General features: G+C 42.2%; 1 protein-coding gene across 1 annotated transcript; it reads left to right on the top strand.

The window, feature by feature from the left end:
- The first annotated feature begins 1689 nt into the window (after positions 1-1689).
- On the top strand, positions 1690-21019 carry LOC120944859 (vitrin-like). Its single transcript, XM_040358615.1, has 7 exons — positions 1690-1863; positions 2033-2082; positions 9781-9819; positions 14317-14368; positions 14578-14638; positions 14726-14918; positions 20896-21019. Exons 1-7 carry the CDS (start codon positions 1826-1828, stop codon positions 21015-21017), a joined length of 555 nt encoding a protein of 184 aa, XP_040214549.1. The 5' UTR covers positions 1690-1825; the 3' UTR covers positions 21018-21019.
- Positions 21020-21600: the final 581 nt, after the last annotated feature.

The raw sequence follows: 21600 nt of genomic DNA on the forward strand, positions 1-21600 counted from the left end.
TGCCATCGTATCTATGCGCCTGATTCTTAGAATCAGTTACGCATAGATAGCTGTTAGATCCGACAGGCGTAAGTCTCTTACGCCGTCGGATCGTAACTGCATTTTTATGCTGGCCGCTAGGTGGCGCTTCCGTCGAATTCCGCGTCGAGTATGCAAATTAGGTAGATACGCGAATTCCCGAACGTACACCCGGCAGACGCAGTAAAGTTAGGCCGTTTACGTTAGGCTTTTCCCGGCGTATAGTTGCCCCTGCTATATGGTGGCGTAAGTGCGGCATAACAATGTTAAGTATGGCCGTCGTTCCCGCGTCGAAATTTGAAAATTTTCGAGAATCTGGCCCAATATAATTTATTGCTGTATTTAATTAAAGTACAGCCATCAACAAACAAAATTGCAAAGGCAAACCCTTTCTCTAACTGAAAAGTCACTGTGCAGTGTGCAACAAAGATTGTTAAAAAGTTTAACAAAAAATTGCAATAAGCGTCTATTGATTGGTTTGTGCAAAAGTTATAGTGTCTACAAAATAGGGGAAAGATTTATGGCATTTTTATTTATTTTATTTTTTACTAGTAATGGCGGCTGTCTGCGATTTTTATTGTGACCTTGAAATTGCGGCGGACATATCGGACACTTTTGACACGTTTTTGGGACCATTCACACTTTGCAAAAGTTCCGAAGACACAGCTACACAGTACCAGGATCTTTCAGCCAGCCGGCAGCACTGTGAGGTAGTTTGGCCAGGATGCGTCCTCCAATTGAATCCCCAATTGTTCGGCTTCTTCGCGCAGACAAGACAGCACAGGACCACCCCTGGACCAGTAGGCCCCAAAAACTCCTGGGCCTACTCTCAGTAGCGGAGCCTCAGGCCAGCAGGCCCCGAGGCTGGAAAAAAAAACTGCTAGCACATCCCTGAGGCCAGCAGGTCCATCAGTTTAGGATCAGAAGACCCCGCCAGAACAGTGTCTGTCCCTTAATTACTCGCCCCCATAATGCACATTGGCGGGGACCACGCCCACTGAACTGCTTCTGGGAAAGAATACTCAATGCACCCAACCCGCTGCGTTTCCCACCTTGACCCACGGTGACAGCGACACCCACAGTCAAGTGGAAAATGTGCAGCACAGCTAAACTGGAACAGAAACCAATAATTTGACATAATCATTCTGAGCTAAACTACAGCTCAGACAACTTAAATTTACAAATAGCGCCTGCCCAATAGGAGCAGGGCACTACACATAGATATACAAATCAATAGAAAAGCATGTAAGGCTATGTTCACATTTGTTTGGTTGGAAAACGTGTACAAAGTCGAATGTGTTTCCGATCCACAGGGAAAGGCGCTGCACTTTAGCAGATGCGTGGGGGTGCTGCAAATTCCTTATGACACCCCCCATGTGACGGCAACTGTGACTTGGGAATCAATGCAGCTTCCTCTCAGTTAGGACAGCTCACTGAAATGAATGGGTTGCCCTACCTGCAACATGTCCACTCAGACACGCTTGCACAAGTCTGAATGGAGCCTAAAGCAAAGACTGCAGATAGTTTTAAATGACGGTTGAATATTTTCCATCAAGGCATCAGTATTTGATAAACCATTACCAAATGTAATCCATCCATCGTTTTCCTCTATTGGGTACGTTGTGACAATACTCCTCCCCTTTCTGGCCTCCTCCCCTTTCCATTTCAGCTTTTAATAAAAGGCAGCATGGATCAAAGCACCTTAACCACAAAACATGGAATTATGTTATGTGAGATCTTATCTGATATTTCCTTTTGAGATTTGATTTAAAACTTCTACTCAACTTTGAGCAGTTTTACGCCTACGATGGCAGGGGTCCAGTACCTCCAGGATTGCTCACTAAGGTATTTGTTACTAATACTGTTCAAATTATAATTACATTTAAATATTGAACTTTTTTGTTTTTCTGTCTCAGAATTTAATAGCACCCTAAGCAAATGAAGAAACACAGTGCAATATGCTGTTTCTGTCTTTATGAAATCTCCTAAAGCTTCTCTGTGTTTTTCTTTTTAGAGCAAAGATGCTTTTAATCCTACTGGCTCTGCTGTCACTTGCCAAATCAGGTATATGTTATAACCTTTAATTAATAGTAAAGTATTTATGTAACTAATAGTGAAGTATTTATGCAAGTATTTCTAAAATGTAATATAGTTAAGCATAATGTTAGTATTTTAAAGTATATCTAAACCCAAAAACACAAAAGTCAGATATTGCAGTTTACTAGTCCTTAGTAGCTGAATTCTTTTTTTTTTTTTTTTCAAGAACAGAAAAATGTTCTCGGAAATCCAGAGTCCTTTTAACTCTCTGTGAACTGAACTGAAATCTCAAATAATCTTATCAGCTTTCCCAGCTATCTACCGTGAACAACAGAACACCTCCCACTTTGCTATGCAGAAGAGCAGAGGGGGAGGTGTTCTATAGCCCAAATCCAGAGAGCAGCCTAGAGTGACAGTGCTTGTCCTCTATGCAGTAGAGAATGTTCAGTAAGTGTTGTCACGCCAGGATAGGAAGTGTGTTAGCGGCAGGATCACCAAATTAAAAGCATGGAAAATGCCAAAGAAACTAAACAAATGCAGACACCACATCTTATGCCCCGTACACACGATCACTTTTTGTGCTGGAAAAAAATGACATTTTTAAAAACGTAATTTAAAATGATCGTGTGTGGGCTAAACATAATTTTTTGTCTTCTGAAAAACGACCAAAAAAAAATTTGAGCATGCTTCAATTTTTTATGTCATTTTTTAAAATGTCATTTTTTGTGTCATAAAAAATGATCATGTGTGGGCAAAAACGAAGTTTTAAACCCGCACATGCCCAGAAGCAAGTTATGAGATGGGAGGTAAAACTACCATTCATAATGGAGTAAGCACATTCATCACGCTGTAACAGATAAAAAAGCACGAATCGTCTTTTACTAACAAGTAATCAGCTAAAAGCAGCCTCAAGGCGAATAGAATTTCCCCTTTAGAGTGCAGTCGCTTTGTTTATAATTTTTCAAAAACGATGGTGAAGTTGGAAAAATTTCATTTTTTTTCATGATTAAAAATGACATTTTTTTTCATCACAAAAAGTGATCGTGTGTACGCGGCATAAGGGATGGTAAGCTGCAATATGTTGATAAAATAAAGCAGAGGTGGGGTGCTACCACCCAATAAGATGAGAACATTTTCACAGCTACCTAGGTGCGGAAAGGCACAGCTGCAATGACAATCATGAAAATAGTTACCTTTTGGGTTTAGATACACTTCAGCCCACGTTCACATCGGGCCGGTTTGAAATGTCAAATCGCCGGCTATTGCTGGCAACGGCACCATCCGAATCGATTCCCAAAAGTAGTTCCTGCACTACTTTTGTTTTTCATTTCTTTTTATTGATTTATAAAAAATATGTACAGTAATACAAAATTCATTAAAACATACATTTACTCATCTCCTGTGTGTTTATAAAGGACCTTAATTATTATCTAATAACTTCCTTATTCTCGTCCATTTTCTTCCAAAAATTCTACAATCACATTCACCTATTTCTACTGTCTTCCCATACCCTTTCACCCGTTCATACAACAACAACAAAAAAACCTCTTATATCCCCTTAAGGCCCCATACTCACGAGCAAACATGTCTGCTGAAACTGGCCCGCAGGCCAGTTTCAGCAGACATGTTTGGTCGTGTGTGGGCGCGAGCGGGCCGAATTCCAGCAAACATTTGCCCGCCGGGCCTTTTCCCAGCAGACAAATATTCCTGGACTTGTTTTAAAACAGCCCGCTGGAATTCAGCCCGCTCGGACATGTACGGTCGTCAGTACAGACCTACCGTACATGTCCAGGCGCCCGCCGTCCCTCGCATGCGTCGAATGACTTCGACGCATGCGTGGAAGCATTTTAAAGGCGGGCCGCCCACGTCGCAGCGTCATTGTCGCGGCGACACCGCGTCATCGACGCGGCGACACCGCGGACACGCCCCGCGTATTGTTTACGCGCGGACTTCTGTACGATGGTGTGTACAACCATCGTACAGAAGCCCTCTGGCAGACATGTATGGTGAAAACGGTCCGACGGACCGCTTTCACCATACATGTTTGTCCGTGTGTACCCGGCCTTAGGGGTTATTTGTTACTTTTCATTTATAAGTATTCTATCATTCTAGTTGAGGACCAAAATTCTTCCCAATTTTGCCACATTCCTGGCATTTGATTTTTTATATAGCCTTCTTCTCTTATCTATTTTTCCATATATTGGATTTCGTTAATTTCACATATCCATTCTGTTATCGTCGAACTTGCACTACTTTTTCCGACTTCAGGGGTGTTTTTAATAGACATATCATATGTACAGCAACCCACACAGATGTCTCTGAAATCACTCTCGAAGTCGGACTGACATGCGGGTTAGAAATCGTGCGAGTTCAGCTTTTAAACCTGCATCAGTGTGAACCTAGGCTAAAACAAGAAGAGAGATGTTTTTGTTTTCTAAGCTTTGAATTTTAATAAAGCCAGTTCTTACCAAAATGAATTAGCATTTTGATGTAAAAATAATTTGTTTTTTTAAAAAACTGGGGGAATGTTTTTGGGGAAATGTGTTCAAATATGTCAACTGCATAATTCAAGCCCAAACTACTAAGCATATCAAGAGGACATTCCACCCAAATCGTGTGTTTTAGTTTTTGGCAGATGCTGATAAGTTGAATCACTCATAACTTCTTATTTGATTTGTGGACACTTTTGGAGAGATCTCTGCTTCTCAGTTCCCAGGTTTGTCAAAGTACAATGTCCATTATGATAGGATTGCCTTCCTTGTTGGCTTGGTTTGGCTTGGTTTTCCTTACATGTACACAGTAATAAGGAAATTGTAACAGTAATGCCGCATACAGACGATCGGAAATTCCGACAACAAAACCGTGGATTTTTTTCCGACTGATGTTGGCTCAAACTTGTCTTGCATACACACGATTGTACAAATGTTGTTGGCAATTCCGAACGACAAGAACGCGGTGACGTACGATGGCACTATTAAAGGGAAGTTCAATATCAGTCGTGTTAGGAGAAGTTTGGTGAGAGATGATTCACCCTTTTCAGCCTCGTACTTTTCAGTCCGTTACAGCGTGACGAATGTGCTATCTCCATTACGAACGCTGGTTTTACCAGACCAATCGCTTCCATCTCATACTTGATTCAGAGCATGCGTGGAATTTTGTGCGTCGGAATTGTCCACGCATGATCAGAATTTATGAGAACGGATTTTGTTGTCCAGCTCTCAAATTTTTATTGTCGGAAATTCCAACAGCAACAGCAAATGTTCAATGGGGCCTACACACGGTCGCAATTTCCGACAAAAAGCTCCCATCGAACATTTGTTGTCAGAAATTCCGACCATAAGTACGCGGTATTAGAGTGTGTCTACAAGATAAGTAAACTATGTCGTCAGCCTACCTTGCATCCAGAAAAGTATTCAAGCATCATAATGATCACATAATATAACATATTTTTTTTTGGAGCCTCACAGGACTCCTCCATCAGACTTATGTGGTGGTGTCCTGTAAGTTTTACCGGTGTCTAAACCATCGTTCTTCTGAAAAGTGATCTGAACACAGATTTTGACAAGGTTTGATAGACGATGAGGCCACGTGATGCCTCCCACGTGCCTTTTTTAACCCTATAAGTGCCACACAATTGCATACACTACACGCAGTTGCAGGGCATTACGTGGTCGCATCCCAGTGCGCATGCTCAGAATCACATCGAAACAACTGACTAAGATATGTTGAATCACTGCCTACGGCGTGAACGTAACCTACGCCTAGTCATATTCACGTACAACGTAAACAACGTAAAATACGACGGCTTGAGTTCCCAGGTCCATACCTTTGCATGGGTTGCGCCACATATATGGGGCATAACTTTACGCCGGACGTACGACTTACGCAAACCGCGTATATTATGCGCCGGGCACAAGTATGTTCTTGAGTCGCCGTATTTCCCTCATTTGCATATTTGAATTGAAAATCAATAGGAGCACCAGCGTAAATATGCGCCCACGATACGCCAGCGTAGGCAAGTTACGTCGGTCAGATAAAGCCTATTTTTAGGTGTATCTTGGTTTCTGGTTCGGCGCATAGATACGACGGCACACATTTGTACTTACAACTGTGTATCTGGAGATACGTTGGCGTAAGTGCTTTGTGAATCCGGGCCATAGTCTCTTTGTAAGACATAAACCACTGTCTATTCATGAGCTATGAACTTAATTTCAACTTAAGAGCCAAAATGGCTTCTCTCATGTCAAATATATATGAAAATGAAAAATATACAATATTTGGCCTTATACATATATAAATATAAATTCATTAAACCCCAAATGTTCTGGCAACATTATGATAACCTAAACCAGCATCTTAAAGTGGAGTTCCTACGAAAATAAAAATACAAATACTGCAGCTGCTGACTTTTAATAATCAGACACTCACCTGTCCCAGAGTCCAGCGATGCGAGGGAACAAAGCCCCGCTCATCTCCCCCTCCTCTCCGTGGCGCCAGCATCACTACTGTGGGCGCCCGGCTTTGGCTTCACAGCCGGGCACGCACTGCGCATGCGCGAGCCGCACTGTGCACCGTGATTGTCCGAGCAATCATCTGGGACCTGTGACATGTCCCAGATGATTGCCGAGAGGGAGGGGGAGAGGTAACCTTTCTTCCGGCGGTGCGGTACCCAGGGAGGAAGTGGGAGCGGAAACCCTCTAGAAATAGTGTTTCCGCCACCCCCCCCAAAAAAAATGACATGCCAAATGTGGCATGTCAGGGGGTCACCTTCCCTTAAAGCGGAAGTTCCATTTTTGGGTGGAACTCCGCTTTAAGCGTCATGTTTTTAAAGGTATTTTATTTTGTACCCGACTGACTATAATGAGTTTATGGGCCACATTACAACAGGTATCATATTTCTGATTAGCCTTGTGGGTCATGGAAATATTTCAGAGGCACCATGTTCACACATAGGTGCAGGAAATATATAGTAGGGGGACCCCGTGGAGCATGCAGATATTACACAGGGACCATGTTAGCATATTGTTGGGGGTATCATATAGTAGAAGGATATTGGAAATCAGCTACAGATGGGCAGAGCACTGGATTGAGTAGGAACTCAGCTAAGTATAACGAGTATGGGGGTTGGCAATACTAATACCTACAGTTAATGCATTGCTTAGGCTTAAGAACCACTTTAAGATTACTTAAGTTGAAACAGCAACTTCTCTTTCTAACATTACTTTTTAAAGTGGTTCTAAACGCTGTAGAAATAAGGGTTAATAAAGCGCTATCATCAACCTTAATTATTGCACAGTAATCAAATATGTAGACAATTATAGTGATCCAATATGTAAACAATTATATTAATACCCAGTGAACCTCCCCTGAAATAAATTAATAAATAAAGTGGTTTAGAAAATAAATGAAAGTGCTTTCCAAAGATCTATTAATGTTTAAGAAAAAAAGGTCACACACTCCTTGGTGGAAATAGAAATCAGGAGTACAACGGTACCCAGATGATCAGGATTAGAGTCTCCAAAGATGTGATGGATTGCTTTCAAACCTTCATTACTTTCAATCCTTCAAAGACCCGTGTTGCTCAAAAAGAAAAGAGGGACAAAACTGATTGTGCAAATAAATGAACTGGGAACAACATATGTGTAATAGAAACACAGTTGCACTCATGGGACTTATGGAGTGAGCTTGCAGCTTGCTATGGGAGGCACTCAGAAAAAAGGAGGGACCAAGAGCACCAATGGGGGACCCGAGAAGAGGAGGTTTGGGGCTGCTCTGTGCAAAACCATTACACAGAGCAGGTAAGTATAACGTGTGTTATTTAAAACTTTTCACTTTAATTTTTCTATTGCTACTTTAAGGTCATGTTTCTGTGTTTTTAATCTTGGCCTTAGAAGGGCAGTATTTCTAAATTAAGCTAAAATAAAGAACAAGAGGACATAATCTTAAAGTGGTAGTAAACTCTGTTACACCACTTGTACCTACAGGTAAGCCTATAATAAGACTTACTTGTAGGTACTGTGAAAATCTTCTAAACTTGCACTGTTTAGAAGATATTCAGAGTGCATGCAGTCGGTGACATCACCATCGCATACGCTCTGAAGGTTCGGCATTCAGTACCAAACCTTAAGAACCCTTTTTTGTAAATGGCGGCTCTTACAGGCATGCGTGGGTGTGACGACATTGCGCCCCTGATCACTAATGTAGCCGGAGGCTGCAAACCCAGAAGGTAGATGGGGGGAAGATGTCAGCCCTCTCAGCGGTGACAGCGGAGTGCTAGAGGGATTTGTTCTAAGGGAAGGTTCTCATAATGTGCTAGTATGTGATGCATACTAGTACATTATGATATTGCCTTGCAGGGAATTTTTTTTTTATTTTTTCAACCAACTATACTACCACTTTAAACTAGCAAAGTTCAAAACAGTGGCGGTGCGTCGATAGTGGGCGCAGGAGCGCCGCCCCCTCTCGCTCCTGCACCGCCACTGAAGTCAACAATACATAGATTCATGCATTGCATGAATCTATGTATTGTCGCCGGCACCGCTGCTGCCCAATATTCAGATGGGCAGCCCCCTGGTGAGTGCCGGCCATCTGAATAACAGTAGTTGGTTGGCTTTGGAAGTGTCTATCAGAGCCAGCGGCTCTGATAGGCTTTCCGATTACAGCCTGTTGGCTCTAATCGGCTTCCAAATAGTTAACCAGGGGACGCACAGGGTGTGCGTTCCCTGGTTAACACTGACATGCGTCTCAGCCAATCAGGTTCACCGGGTCTGGTTACCGGTAACCTGATTGGCTGAAGCGACATCGAGGGCGGGAGAAGACATCGAGGACAGTGGAGGGAGGATGGCTGACCTGAGAAAGGTAAGTGCCGGGCGGGGGGCAATCTGGTGGTATTTGAGGGGGCAATCTGGCAGCATTTTACAGGGAAAACTGGTGGTTTTTGAGGGGGCAAACTGGTGGCAATTGATGGGCACAGTGGCGACAATTGATGGCATGGCACAGTGGCGACAATTGATTGCATGGTACAGTGGTGACAATTGATGGCATGGCACAGTGGCGACAATTGATGGGCACGGTGGCGACAATTGATGGGCACAGAGGCTGCGTTTGATGGGCACATTGGCTGCGTTTGATGGGCACAGTGGCTGCAATTGATGGGCACAGTGGCGGCAATTGATGGGCACAGTAGCTGCGTTTGATGGGCACAGTGAGGCTGTAATAGTTTTTTTGTTTTTTTCCGTTTGTTTGCGCCCCCCAAAAAATTTTGAGCACCAGCCGCCACTGGTTCAAAACTAACCTTAGAAAGTATTAATTAAAGAAACATGTGTTGATGTTCAGAGAAGACTTCAGGCAGAGGTAATAAGTTAGTCAATAGGAAGTGAATGTAAACATGCAGTTTATTATCAAATATAATATGTAGATCATTTACAGTATATTATTTCCAAATGGATAATTCATTGCTATAAATTGATAGGTTAAAGCATAAGCCCCATAGCTTATCAATTTACAGTTTTGCTTTTTAAATATGAGATTTCTTATTTTAAAATCACATGTATGTTTTAAAGAAAATATTGGCTTTTAATATAAATCACAATGAAAACTGATTATATAGTAAACACAGTTATATGAATACTTGGAAAGAGCAGCATTCATAGGTTACCATATTATTTCTAACTAGTCAAATGCTGTCTTGTGAAAGACCAACCATGTATTTTATTTATTTTCCAGATGATTCTGACCATTCTGAATGTAAGGATAAAGATTCAAGTAAGTCTGGAATGAGGGAATATAATCATCATATAATTAGTGCAAAGTCTGAATAGAATATTTTAGAATGTTTAATTGCTACAGATTCCTGTTAAATTGAAATCCCGGTCTCGGCTACATGTGAATTGAGTTTGGTGGTCTCAGCCCGGCTCCTGGTGGGTGTGCTATGCGAGGTAAGCCTGCGCTTAGTACGCCCACCCCCCTCCCACAAAAACCACCACACCTACACACGCACTCGAAATTGGGTTAATACACACGCACTTTGACCACGCGGTCTCTAAAAGAGAGGCGAAGGACTAATGGGGCTGGTTGAGCGGGCTAATCCTCTCACTCCCTTATAGGGAGTCCCTCTGCCCCGTTGGGCTTCAAAGCGGAGCAGGTAGGGCGGGCTGTGTGGGAGGATCCCCTCACACACCCGCCATTGCCACCCAGGGCATGGAGAAAGGTGGCAGATTGCCCCTGGGGGAGGCCTGCCTACTCCCAACTTCTGCAGTCCGGCTCCTCTCTCGAGTACACGCACAAAATACACTTAAAAAAAAAAAAAGAAATTGAAATGTAAATAGATAAGAGCTAGATGAAAGGTTATTCGGGTAGAATGGATTCATTATCAACCTATCAGTTCTGTACTTAACCCCTAGGTGCAGACAGGTACATAAATATGCGGCCTCTCGGTGGGCCTTGGCGCCAAGAGGCTGCATATTTGTGTACCAAATTGCAGACATATCTGAGTGCAAAGTTACCGGTGGCTAACAGAAAGCTCCTGATTGCTTCTTGCGACTTTCCGATCATGTGACTGCCATGACAGTCATTTAGAGCGGTCACATGATCATAAACTCTGCCTCCCGGCATTTGAAATACCTTAAAGAGCCGGGAGGCGCCGGCGCAAAGGGGTTAAAGGTGAACTCTAGTCTTATCCTCACTCTTGCACAGCTGTGCATAGTAACCAATCAGCTTCTAAATTTAGCTTGTTGAATTAAGCTTTCACAATATCTTATTTTAGGCCCAGTGCCATTGTCACTGGGTCTCTGTAGGGGAGATTTACTAAAACTGGTGCACACAGAATCTGATGCAGCTGTGCACAGTATCCAATCAGATTCTGAATTCAGCTTATTGAATTAAGCTTTGACAATAAAACCTAGAAGCTGATTGGTTAGTATGCACAGCTGCACCAGATTATGTGTGCACCAGTTTTAGTAAATCTCCACCACAGAGACCCAGTGATAATGGCACTGGGCCTAAAATAAGGTATGTTGTGAAAACAAAAAGATTTATTAGCATGCTGATGAGGGTAGAGAGGAAGAATCAGGAAAGGTAATACATAAGCAGATTAACCTTCAGGTCTAACATAGAATTGCATGTCCCATAATTGTTTAAGCAGCCAGGTGCACTGGATGCTAACTAGATGATAGTGCTGCTTGATCAAAATGATATAAATCGTATTATATCCTAAAGCTCCAATAGCTGATGTGCTGCATTTACACTATACAGCCACGTTTTTGGATACCTTATAGGAGCCCATTCCTCAACCATTGCCTTTATATCTAATTACCCCCCCCCCCCACACACACACACACACACACACACACACATGCCTCCTATGGCTACCAGTATTTTAAAATGTGTTTATGCAACTTTCTGCAATTCACTAAAGACACTGTGAATTTGACTTTGCAAAGGAAGACTATTTGCAATCCAATCAGGTGCAAGCATAATTCCTACTTTTTGTGTTTATGTTCCTTTATAGTGCATATGATTTTGTGTTTAATTAAGCACAGTATCACTTCATTTACTAAACTATGTGAACATTGTTTGCTCCTTTAGTAAATCAACCCCATCGTGCGATTCTAGTAAACACGATAGCCCAGCTACATTTCACAGACTAGTCTAGAGCAGTAGGTTCCAACCTTAGGGAAACCAGGGCCCGGTAAATTCTTCCAATGCCTTCCATGTCCTAACATGACTGCAGAAGAAATGAACGGCTGCACACCACAGGAACATTCCATAGTTACATAGTTAATCAGATTGAAAAAAGACACCTAGTCCATCTAGTTCAACCATAAACAAATAAATAAGAAATAATATCATACAATCCCATATACACAATCCCATATACCCACAGTTGATCCAGAGGAAGGCAAAAAAAACAGCAAAGCACAATCCAATTTGCTACAGCAGGGGAAAAAATTCCCCGGATCAACTTTACCTATAAATGTTAGTACCCAGTTATATTATGTACATTTAGGAAATAATCCAGGCCTTTCTTAAAATACTGAGATGGCCAGAACCACCTCTGGAGGGAGCCTATTCCACATTTTCACAGCTCTTATGCCGCGTACACACGATCGAGTTTCTCGGAAAACACCACTGAGAAACACGATGGGAAAACCGAGGACCGGCTTGGTCCCTTTTCCTGGTGTACACACGACCTGTTTTCCCGACAGGTTTTCTCTTGGTCGAGAAAACCGTCCGTGTGTAGGCTCCCTAGCAGTGTTTCCCTATGGGAAAACTGCCGAGCAAAAAAACACTGCGATTCGCGACGAGAAAAATTTAGAGCATGTTCTAAATGTTCTAAATTTTCTCGCCGTGATTCTCGGCGGTTTTCTCTTCGGGAAAACTGCTGGAGAGCCTACACACGGCCGGTTTTCTCATCCAAGAGACAGTTTTTACTGTGAAGAAACCTTTCAGTATTTGGAGATTAAATCTCTTTTCCTCTAGGCGTAAAGCGTGCCCCCTTGTAATTTGTGTTGACCGTAAAGTGAATAACTCAACACCAAGTTCACTATATGGACCCCTTATATATTTGTACATGTTCATCATATCCCCCCTTAATCTCTTCTCAAGAGTGAATAAATTCAGTTCCTCTAATCTTTCCTCATAGCTGAGCTCCTCCATGCCTCTTATCAGTTTGGTTGCCCTTCTCTGCACTTTCTCCAGTTCCCGATATCCTTTTTGAGAACTGGGGCCCAAAGCTGAACTTCATATTCCAGATGAGGTTTTACTAATGATTTGTACAGGGGCAAAATGATATCTCTCTCTCTGGAGTCCATACCTCTCTTAATACAAGAAAAGACTTTGCTTACTTTGGAAACCGCAGCTTGGCATTGCATGCTATTATTGAGCTTATGATCTACCAAGACCCCCAGATCCTTCTCCACTATGGATTCCCGATTTTATTCCAAAAAATAGCAAATAACAGCCAGCAAAGACAGAGTGTCCGAACACAAGACCCAACATGACTGCGTAGAGTGTGGTCAACCTGTTGAAAACCACTATTATAAGCTTTTCCTACTCAATACATAAGAAACAAAGTTTGGTCTATAGATACACTTTATGGGCCTGATCCACAAAAACCTGGCGTAACGTATTTTTTCCCGTTTAAGTTACACCGCCGCAAAATCTCTACCTAAGTGCCCGATCCACAAAGCACTTACCTAGAAATTTTGAGCGGTGTAACTTAAATCCGTCCGGCGCAAGGCGTTCCTAATCTAATGGGGCGAGTCCCATTTAAATTAGGCGCGCTCCCGCGCCGGACGTACTGTGCATGCTCCCGACGTTATTTTCCCGATGTGCTTGGCGCGGTTTTACGTTGCGCCGGGTTTTGAGAATCGCGACGGGCGTAAAAAAAAAAAAAGAGTTGCGGCGGGAAAAAAAAAATGACAGCGACGTGGGATAGAAGGGTATACTTTTACAAGGTGTACTAACTTTACACCTTGTAAAATCAGCCCTAATTTTGCGACGGCAAACTAATACTTACGGAGAAAAAACGAAGCGTAAAAGCTTCGTGGATCCCCGTAAGTGCTAATTTGCATACCCGACAAGAAATGCCCCCAGCGGCGGCTACGGTACTGCATCCTAAGATCCGACAGTGTAAGTCCCTTACACATGTCGGATCTTCTGCCTATCTATGAGAAACTGGTTCTGTGGATCAGTTCCATAGATAGAAACAGGGATACGACGGCGTATCAGTAGATACGTCGGCGTATCCCTTTTGTGGATCAGGCCCTAAATTCATAACTTTTTGTCATAAGAAGCTATAGGGCTGATGCATTAATACTAAAGAAAGTGAAAATAGCACACAATTGCAGTTGTTTCAAAAGCAATCATTTAAATATTTTTTTATTGTTTTCCCCAGAAATAAATGGTGAAATCTGTTTGGTTCCTATTGGTTACAACTCTAGTATTTTCAATTATCATTTATAATGTAAAGTAAGTCCCTGGCGCAGACATTTTTACACAGTGACTCGTCACTTGAATTCAAACACGAATTAGAATGTATACAAACTCTGGGTATCAATGAAAGTAGAGCGATCACAGGGGCAGCAGTGAAATTGACAGACAGCATAGAAAAGTTTACAGGATGAGGGTGGTAAGCTGTAAAAAACGCTTAGAAAAGGTTCTGTAAAAACGTCAGTGGAAATGAAGCCTTATTTTTTTTTTTTAAAACAAACAAAACAATTTGAAACCACGCATTACCCAATTATCACTTTTATCTTCCAGTAAATGTTTCGTGTTCCACACCTGGCAGCCATATGATTGCATCCCAAACAATGTAAGCATAACATGTCTTTAAATGTTGTTACTATATTTGCTTCCCCAGAATTTAGACAGCCACAATCAGATTTTCTTTTTTTTTTTAAGAAAAGTAAAATTCTCACTGGTTGCTGTGGAGAAATAACTCCAGTACTTGGTACTGACCTTTGATACATTAGGCCATATATATTGTTATTTTGTATAAGTAATAAGAATATGTTCTTACAGAGTTGTGTGTCCATCAGACTGTTCAAAGGAAGAGGTGCATGGATCAGACATCTATACTGATGTAAGATTACACATATCATATATTCTATTTGCCACAGTAAAATAAAATGTCATAATGTTTATGAAAATAAATGTTTTTATTTATTAGAAATCTTCAATCTGTGGAGCTGCATTCCATTCAGGAATTATTACAGAACGTGGGGGAGCAGCGTGTTTTAAGAAGACATCAGGGATACATGAATACCATGGGACAACAAGGAACCAAATCAGTTCTCTTGGACATGGTCCCTGGTACGCTTCCTTTGTCGTCACACCACCACATAAGGATTTTATATTGACAGGTAATATTTCGTTTTACATTGTCTGAAGTTTAGTATCTGTAGGACAAAAATGTGTTTTTACCCAGTGACATATTTTCACAAGCAATTCAGACCAGAAATACATCATGTTTTTGAAGTTGAGATCTGAAATATCAGTTTGCTATTGTTCCCAGACTGCAAAAAGTTGTTGTGTACCCTACGGTAAAAGGTATTTTCTATGGTACTGCACCTTATACAGTGCCACAATGTTTTTCTCAAAATACTGTAATGACTCCTGACCTGACAGTTGGGGGGGGGGGGGGTGACAGGGGGACACAGAATCTTTGTAAAATTTGTACATTCCGTAAATAAATAAGCCCTAACCCGAAAGTAAGCCCTAGTGTGTTTTTTGTGGACAAAATTAATATAAGACCCGGTCTTACTTTCGGGGAAACACAGTATTTGATCACCTCTGCGGTTTTTAGTTTTTGCGCTATAAACAAAAATAGAGCGACAATTTAAAAAAAAAAAATATTTTTAACTTTTTGCTATAATAAATATCCCCCAAAAATATATAAAACATTTATTTTTCCTCAGTTTAGGCCGATACGTATTCTTCTACATATTTTTTGTAAAAAAAAAATCGCAATAAGCATTTATTGATTGGTTTGCGCAAAAGTTATAGCGTTTACAAAATAGGGAATAGTTTTATGGCATTTTTATTAATATTTTTTTTTTACTAGTAATGGCGGCGATCAGCGATTTTTATCGGTACTGCGACATTATGGCGGACACTTCGGACACTTTTGACACATTTTTGGGACCATTGGCATTTTTATGGCGATCAGTGCTATAAAAATACATTGATTACTATAAAAATGCCACTGGCAGGGAAAGGGTTAACACTAGGGGGCGAGGAAGGAGTTAAGTATGTTCCCTGTGTGTGTTCTAAATGAAGGGGGGGGGACTGACTAGGGGAAATGACTGATCGCTGTTCATACATTGTATGAACAGACAATCAGGCTTTTCTCCCCCTGACAAGACCGGGAGCTGTGTGTTTACACACACAGCTCACGGTTCTCGCTCTGTAACGAGCGGTCGCGGGTGCCCGGTGCTGGTCGCGGCTGCCGGGCATGCGCGCGCCCCTATTGGCTGCTCGGCGAGATGACGTAGATCTACGTGATCTCACCCAGCAGAGCCGACCTGCCGCCGTATACGGCGGCTGGTCGGCAAGCAGTTCATTTCCACTTCAACCAACTAAAAACTTTACAATTAAAAAAAACACTGGAATCACATTACTATGTAGTGGTTGCACTGGGTCTTCCGAGAAAATGCAGACAACCTCATGAATTTTTTTTGAATAACGAAGATTAATAAAAAAAAAAAAAAAAAAAAAAAAACAAGGTTGTCCTGCGCTCAGTGTATCTAAATCTTCCTACAAAACAGCCTCAATCAGGTAAAGACAACTGCACTCACTATATCCCACATAAGAAGGGCTTTTTTCTCAGAGAATAGGTGTAGCCTATGCCTGCCACACATACATACCTACCAAATGGCATCAAATACCCTGTTTCTCTCAAAATAAAAGAAGCTCTCTATAGAAACCAATCAGCTTCCATTTTTTTTTTGTTAAAGCTTAAAGGGGTTAAAGGATATCTGGCGTGTCCACCATCCAACAACCCGTCAGTATTCTTGTTTCTCCAGCTCTTATAACACACTTTCCAGAATCGACTTGGCCTTGGGCAATTCAATTTCAACGAATAGGGTGAAGGAAATAGAATACGGCCCGAGAGGGGTCTCAGACCACTCACCATTAGATTTAATAATCAGAAGAAAGGAGAGACCAACTTCAAAGGAGTGGAGAATCAGCCCCTATTGGCTTGAATTGATTGGGAAATCACAAGAGCTGTCGGACAGTCTGAGAGAGTACACTCAGATTAACACTGGCACGGCAGATGCCGACATGGTCTGGGACTCCCTGAAGGCATATTTAAGGGGCTTGCTAATACAAAAAGTGGCAAGATTACAATGGGAATCCAGACAATGGGAGGAAGAGGCGAGGAACGCTGCGATGTTAGCCGAGCAACGTTACATAGCAGATCCCTCCCCAAGTAGACAAGGGGAATGGCTTGAAAAACAACAGGCCTATAAAATGGTAATTAGGAGAAAGACCGCGAACCGCCAAATTTTTCAAAAGCAACTCCAATTTGGTGAACGGGAAAGGGCGGGGCGGGTGCTGTCGCTACTGGTACAGACTAACTCTCCATCTTCTAATATTGGGGCCATTAGAAACCCAACAGGCGAAATTGTAACAGAAGGCAGGGGGATAAGATGTACGTTCCACGAATTCTACAAAACCCTATATAAATCAAGGGGGGAGAATGATAATATGGAGACTTTTTTTCAGGGACTTTCTTTTCCAACCTTGTTAGACAATGAGAAAAAAAAAACTAGAATCCCCACTTACGCTGGAAGAACTGCGATGTGCTGTGACAGAGATGGCCAATCATAGATCACCAGGCCCTGATGGGCTCCCAACAGAAATTTTCAAACAATATGGAGACATACTATTACCTGAGCTATTGCACACTTTGAACCAGGCTTTTTCCAAAGGACACCTTCCTCCCTCTATGACGGAGGCAACAATCATCATAATCCACAAAGAGGGAAAAGATCAACTTGACCCCGCTTCATACCGTCCAATTTCGCTACTCTGCACGGACGTAAAAATCCTTGCAAAGGTTCTTGCAACAAGATTAAAAGGGTTCATTGAGCGCCTTATCCATCCTGACCAGTCAGGATTTATTCCTAACAGGTCAACAAGCCTTAATATAAGAAGGGTCTTCTTAAACATCCAGATTCACACTGATAATGAGGGCCCTAGGGCATTGCTGGCTCTAGATGCTGCCAAAGCATTCGACAGCCTGGAGTGGACATACCCATGGAGTGTACTAGAAGGCTTTGGGTTTGGCCCGTCCTTCACTAGGTGGGTTAAGCTCCTATATAATAAACCCTGTGCAAAAGTAAAGATTAATGGTGAAACATCAGATCTGTTTGAGTTGGAGAGGGGAACGAGGCAAGGCTGTCCCCTGTCCCCACTTCTATTTGCGTTGGCCATGGAACCCCTAGCTATAATAACTAGATGTAAGGAAGACATTTCGGGATTCAAAAGGGGCTTAGACGAACATAGAATATCGTTGTTCGCAGACGACATCCTATTTTTTATTGGGGATGTTAATAATTCATTGGCCCCAGTGGTCCATATGGTCAGAGAGTTCGGCAGGTTTTCTGGATTAACCATCAATTGGGACAAGTCGGCTTTGCTACTAATAGATACAGCACGATATATTACATCAATCGACATGCCCCAATTGAAAATCCTGACGACATTTAAATATCTGGGGATTTGGATCACCCGTGACGTCAGCGAATACATTGCAACAAACTTGGCCCCCCTATTGATTAAGCTGAAGCGAAAAAAAAGATATTTGGGGCCGCCTCCCCCTCTCAGCGGCCGGGAGATGCAGCCTAATCAAAATGATCTGTCTCCCCCGGATACTATACATTCTCCACAATTCTCCAATCTGGATTAACCAAGTGTGGTTTAAAAGACTGGAAACGCTATTTCGCGAATTAATGTGGAAAGATGGGCAGGCCAGAATTGGGTTGCATACTATGCAGCTGCCGGTCGGGGGGGGAGGGATGGCGGTTCCACACCCAAGAATTTATTTTCTGGCGTCACAGCTTCAGCATATTGCAGGTTGCTGCTTTAGAATAATGTTGGCAGGGGCCCCACATAGAACGCTAATAGAGGTCCTGGAGGCAAATTCATTTGCATATAAGTGCCCGACCAGAGACCTACTCAACAAGGTGTGGAGGGCAACAAAGGCATTGTTGGGATACCTTGGAATATCTGAATTTGCTCCCCTTTGGCACAATAAAAACCTCCCAGAAGTTGAGGGGGTGGAGAGATGTAATATCTGGGAGAGACAGGGAATCACACGATTGGCCCATCTGTATGAGGGGAATACTATGAAGTCCTTTTCAGACTTAAGACAAGAATTTAATATCCCAAATAATACTTTTTTCAAATACCTTCAGATCAGGCATGCCATCCAGACCCAGTTTAAATCCCACCCACTAATCAGGGCCCAGACCCCAGTTCTTAATAAAATAGCCCAAAAAACCTCAACAAAGGGGTTTATTTCAGAATTATACAATAATTTGGGGGACAGAGCCATAAACCAAAAGGGTATTCTTAGGAGCAGAGAAAGATGGGAACGGGACTTGGGACCGATAACACACGAGAGATGGGACAGGATTCTGAGCAGAGGGGTTTTAGTATCTATCGCCCCGGCACAGAGACTGTCTCACCTCTTTTTGCTACATAGGGTCTATTACACCCCAAAAAAAATGTTTCAATTTGGTTGGAAAACGAGCGATCAATGCCCTAGATGTAATGCCACAGGTGACCTTGTCCATATGTTCTGGAGATGTCCTAAACTTTTTAGATATTGGACAGAGGTCATCAATAAGCTAAACAACATTTTTGGGACCTCTTTGGCGCTAGAAGCCAGAACCTGTCTCTTGGGAGATATGGAAGACGATAGACTCCCCCCGGGTACACTGGAGGGTGTGCTGAGAGGCCTATTTCAGGCACGCAAATTAATCGCTCAGCGATGGCAGGCGCATGACCCTCTATCAGCTAGGAACTGGATCGGAACAATAAACAGGCTGATAGAGAGTGAGAGAGTGGCATTTATCAAACAAGGAAACCACAAAAGGCTAGGAAAAGTGTGGGGACCTTGGCTGAGAAGCATAGGCCTCCCTTTGTAGAGGTAAAAGGATCGGTATCATTGGAAACTTTCCCCACCCATGGAAGCCAGGAATCTTCAAACAATTAAAAACTAAAATAAGCCGTATTCGACCTCGGTTCCTCTCTTAAAAAAAAAAGCGACTATAATCCAGATTTGCATAAGGGGTGACTTCTCTCCCATTCTTGACTGCTTCTCTTCTTTCTTCCTTTCCTTTTTCTTTTCCTTTTTTTCTCTCTCTTTTTGGTCAGGATGACATGGGCGCTGCCTGGGGGGGGGGGGGGATGGAACGGGAGGGGGGTGATGGAAGATTGGTGGGTGGAGGGGAGATAGAACAACATACTATATATAATTAGCACGATAATTGTTCTTTTGACTGTATGTACCACGCATCATTTATATAGATGTGAAGATTTTTTGTAACACACTGTATTTTGGAAAGAAGGAAAAAAAAAAATACAAAATAAAAATATTAAAGAGAAAAAAAAAAAAGCTTAAAGGGGTTGTAAAGATTTGTTTTTTATTTTCTAAATAGGTTCCTTTAAGCTAGTGTATTGTTGGTTCACTTACCTTTTCCTTCGATTTCCCTTCTAAATGTTTTTTTTTCTTTGTTTTCTGTGTCTGAATTTCCCACTTCCTGTTCCTCCTCAGTAAGCTGTTCAGTAATCTGTTCTAAATGACTTTCCACCGCTCGGATGATAGTGGAAAGCTTACTGAGGAGAAACAGGAAGTGAGAAATTCAAACAAAGAAAAAAAACATTTTGAAGGGAAATCGAAGGAAAAGTTAAGTGAACCGGCAATGCACTAGCTTAAAGGAACCTATTTAGAAAATAAAAGACGAACCTTTACAACCCCTTTAATTGAACAAGCTGAAATGAGATGCTGAAATTAGATGCTGATTGGCTACCAAGCACAGCTGCACCAGATTTTGCACTCTCTCTCTCGAGTTTTCGTAAATCCACCCCCATATTTGCACATGTGTTTACCAGTAATATCAGGATGTCTTTATTCTTAAAGTTTAAAACTTCACAGTGTTTCTATGCCATTAAGAATTGCTTAAAACTTTGTGATGTCAGGTGGAGAATTCTGGGGGTTTAGACAATGCTGGAGATGCGGGAGAACCCAGAATTCCAGTTTTAAATTACAAATCTGCCTTTATGTATAAACTTATCTACATAACTTATTTTCCATTTCTCTCCCCACAGTTGAAGCTGACTGTATTACAACAGTAAATGAGATTCCTGAAGGAACTGTGAAGTACGTAAGACAGCCCTCTGTAAAGAACACGCAAATGTTGATTTTCAAAACATTTTTTGCATCATATTAAAAGAAGCATGTTGATAAAAGTACTTTTTTAATTTCTATCTCTCTCTGCTGTCAATTTCATATCTCTGGTTTACAAAATTCCCCAGAAAGTTATTTTCCTGCTTGTTGGATTGGCCTGCTGCTTTTCTCAGGCCCCGTACACACGACCGAGTTTCTCAGCAGAATTCAGCCAGAAACTCGATCGGAGCCGTATTCTGCCGAGAAACCCGGTCGTGTGTACACTTTTGGCCGAGGAAACCGACGAGGAACTCGTCGAGCCAAATAGAGAACATGTTCTCTATTTCCTCGTTAGTCAATGGGGAAACTTGGCCCTCCGAGATCCTCGGCGGCTTCACAAGGAACTCGACGAGCAAAACGATGCGTTTTGCCCGTCGAGTTTCTCGGACGTGTGTACGGGGCCTCAGGCCTTGTACACACGATCAGTCCAAACTGATGAAAACGGACTGATGGTCTAATGGTCTGATGGACTGATGGTCTGATGTGCGTACACACCATCAGTTCAAAAACCGATTGAGTCCAACGCAGTGACGTAAAACACAACGACGTGCTGAAAAAAACGAAGTCCAATGCTTTTGCAAAAGTCT

This window comes from Rana temporaria, chromosome 7 (genome assembly GCF_905171775.1).
Source record: "Rana temporaria chromosome 7, aRanTem1.1, whole genome shotgun sequence".
Classification (NCBI taxonomy): Eukaryota; Metazoa; Chordata; class Amphibia; order Anura; family Ranidae; genus Rana; species Rana temporaria.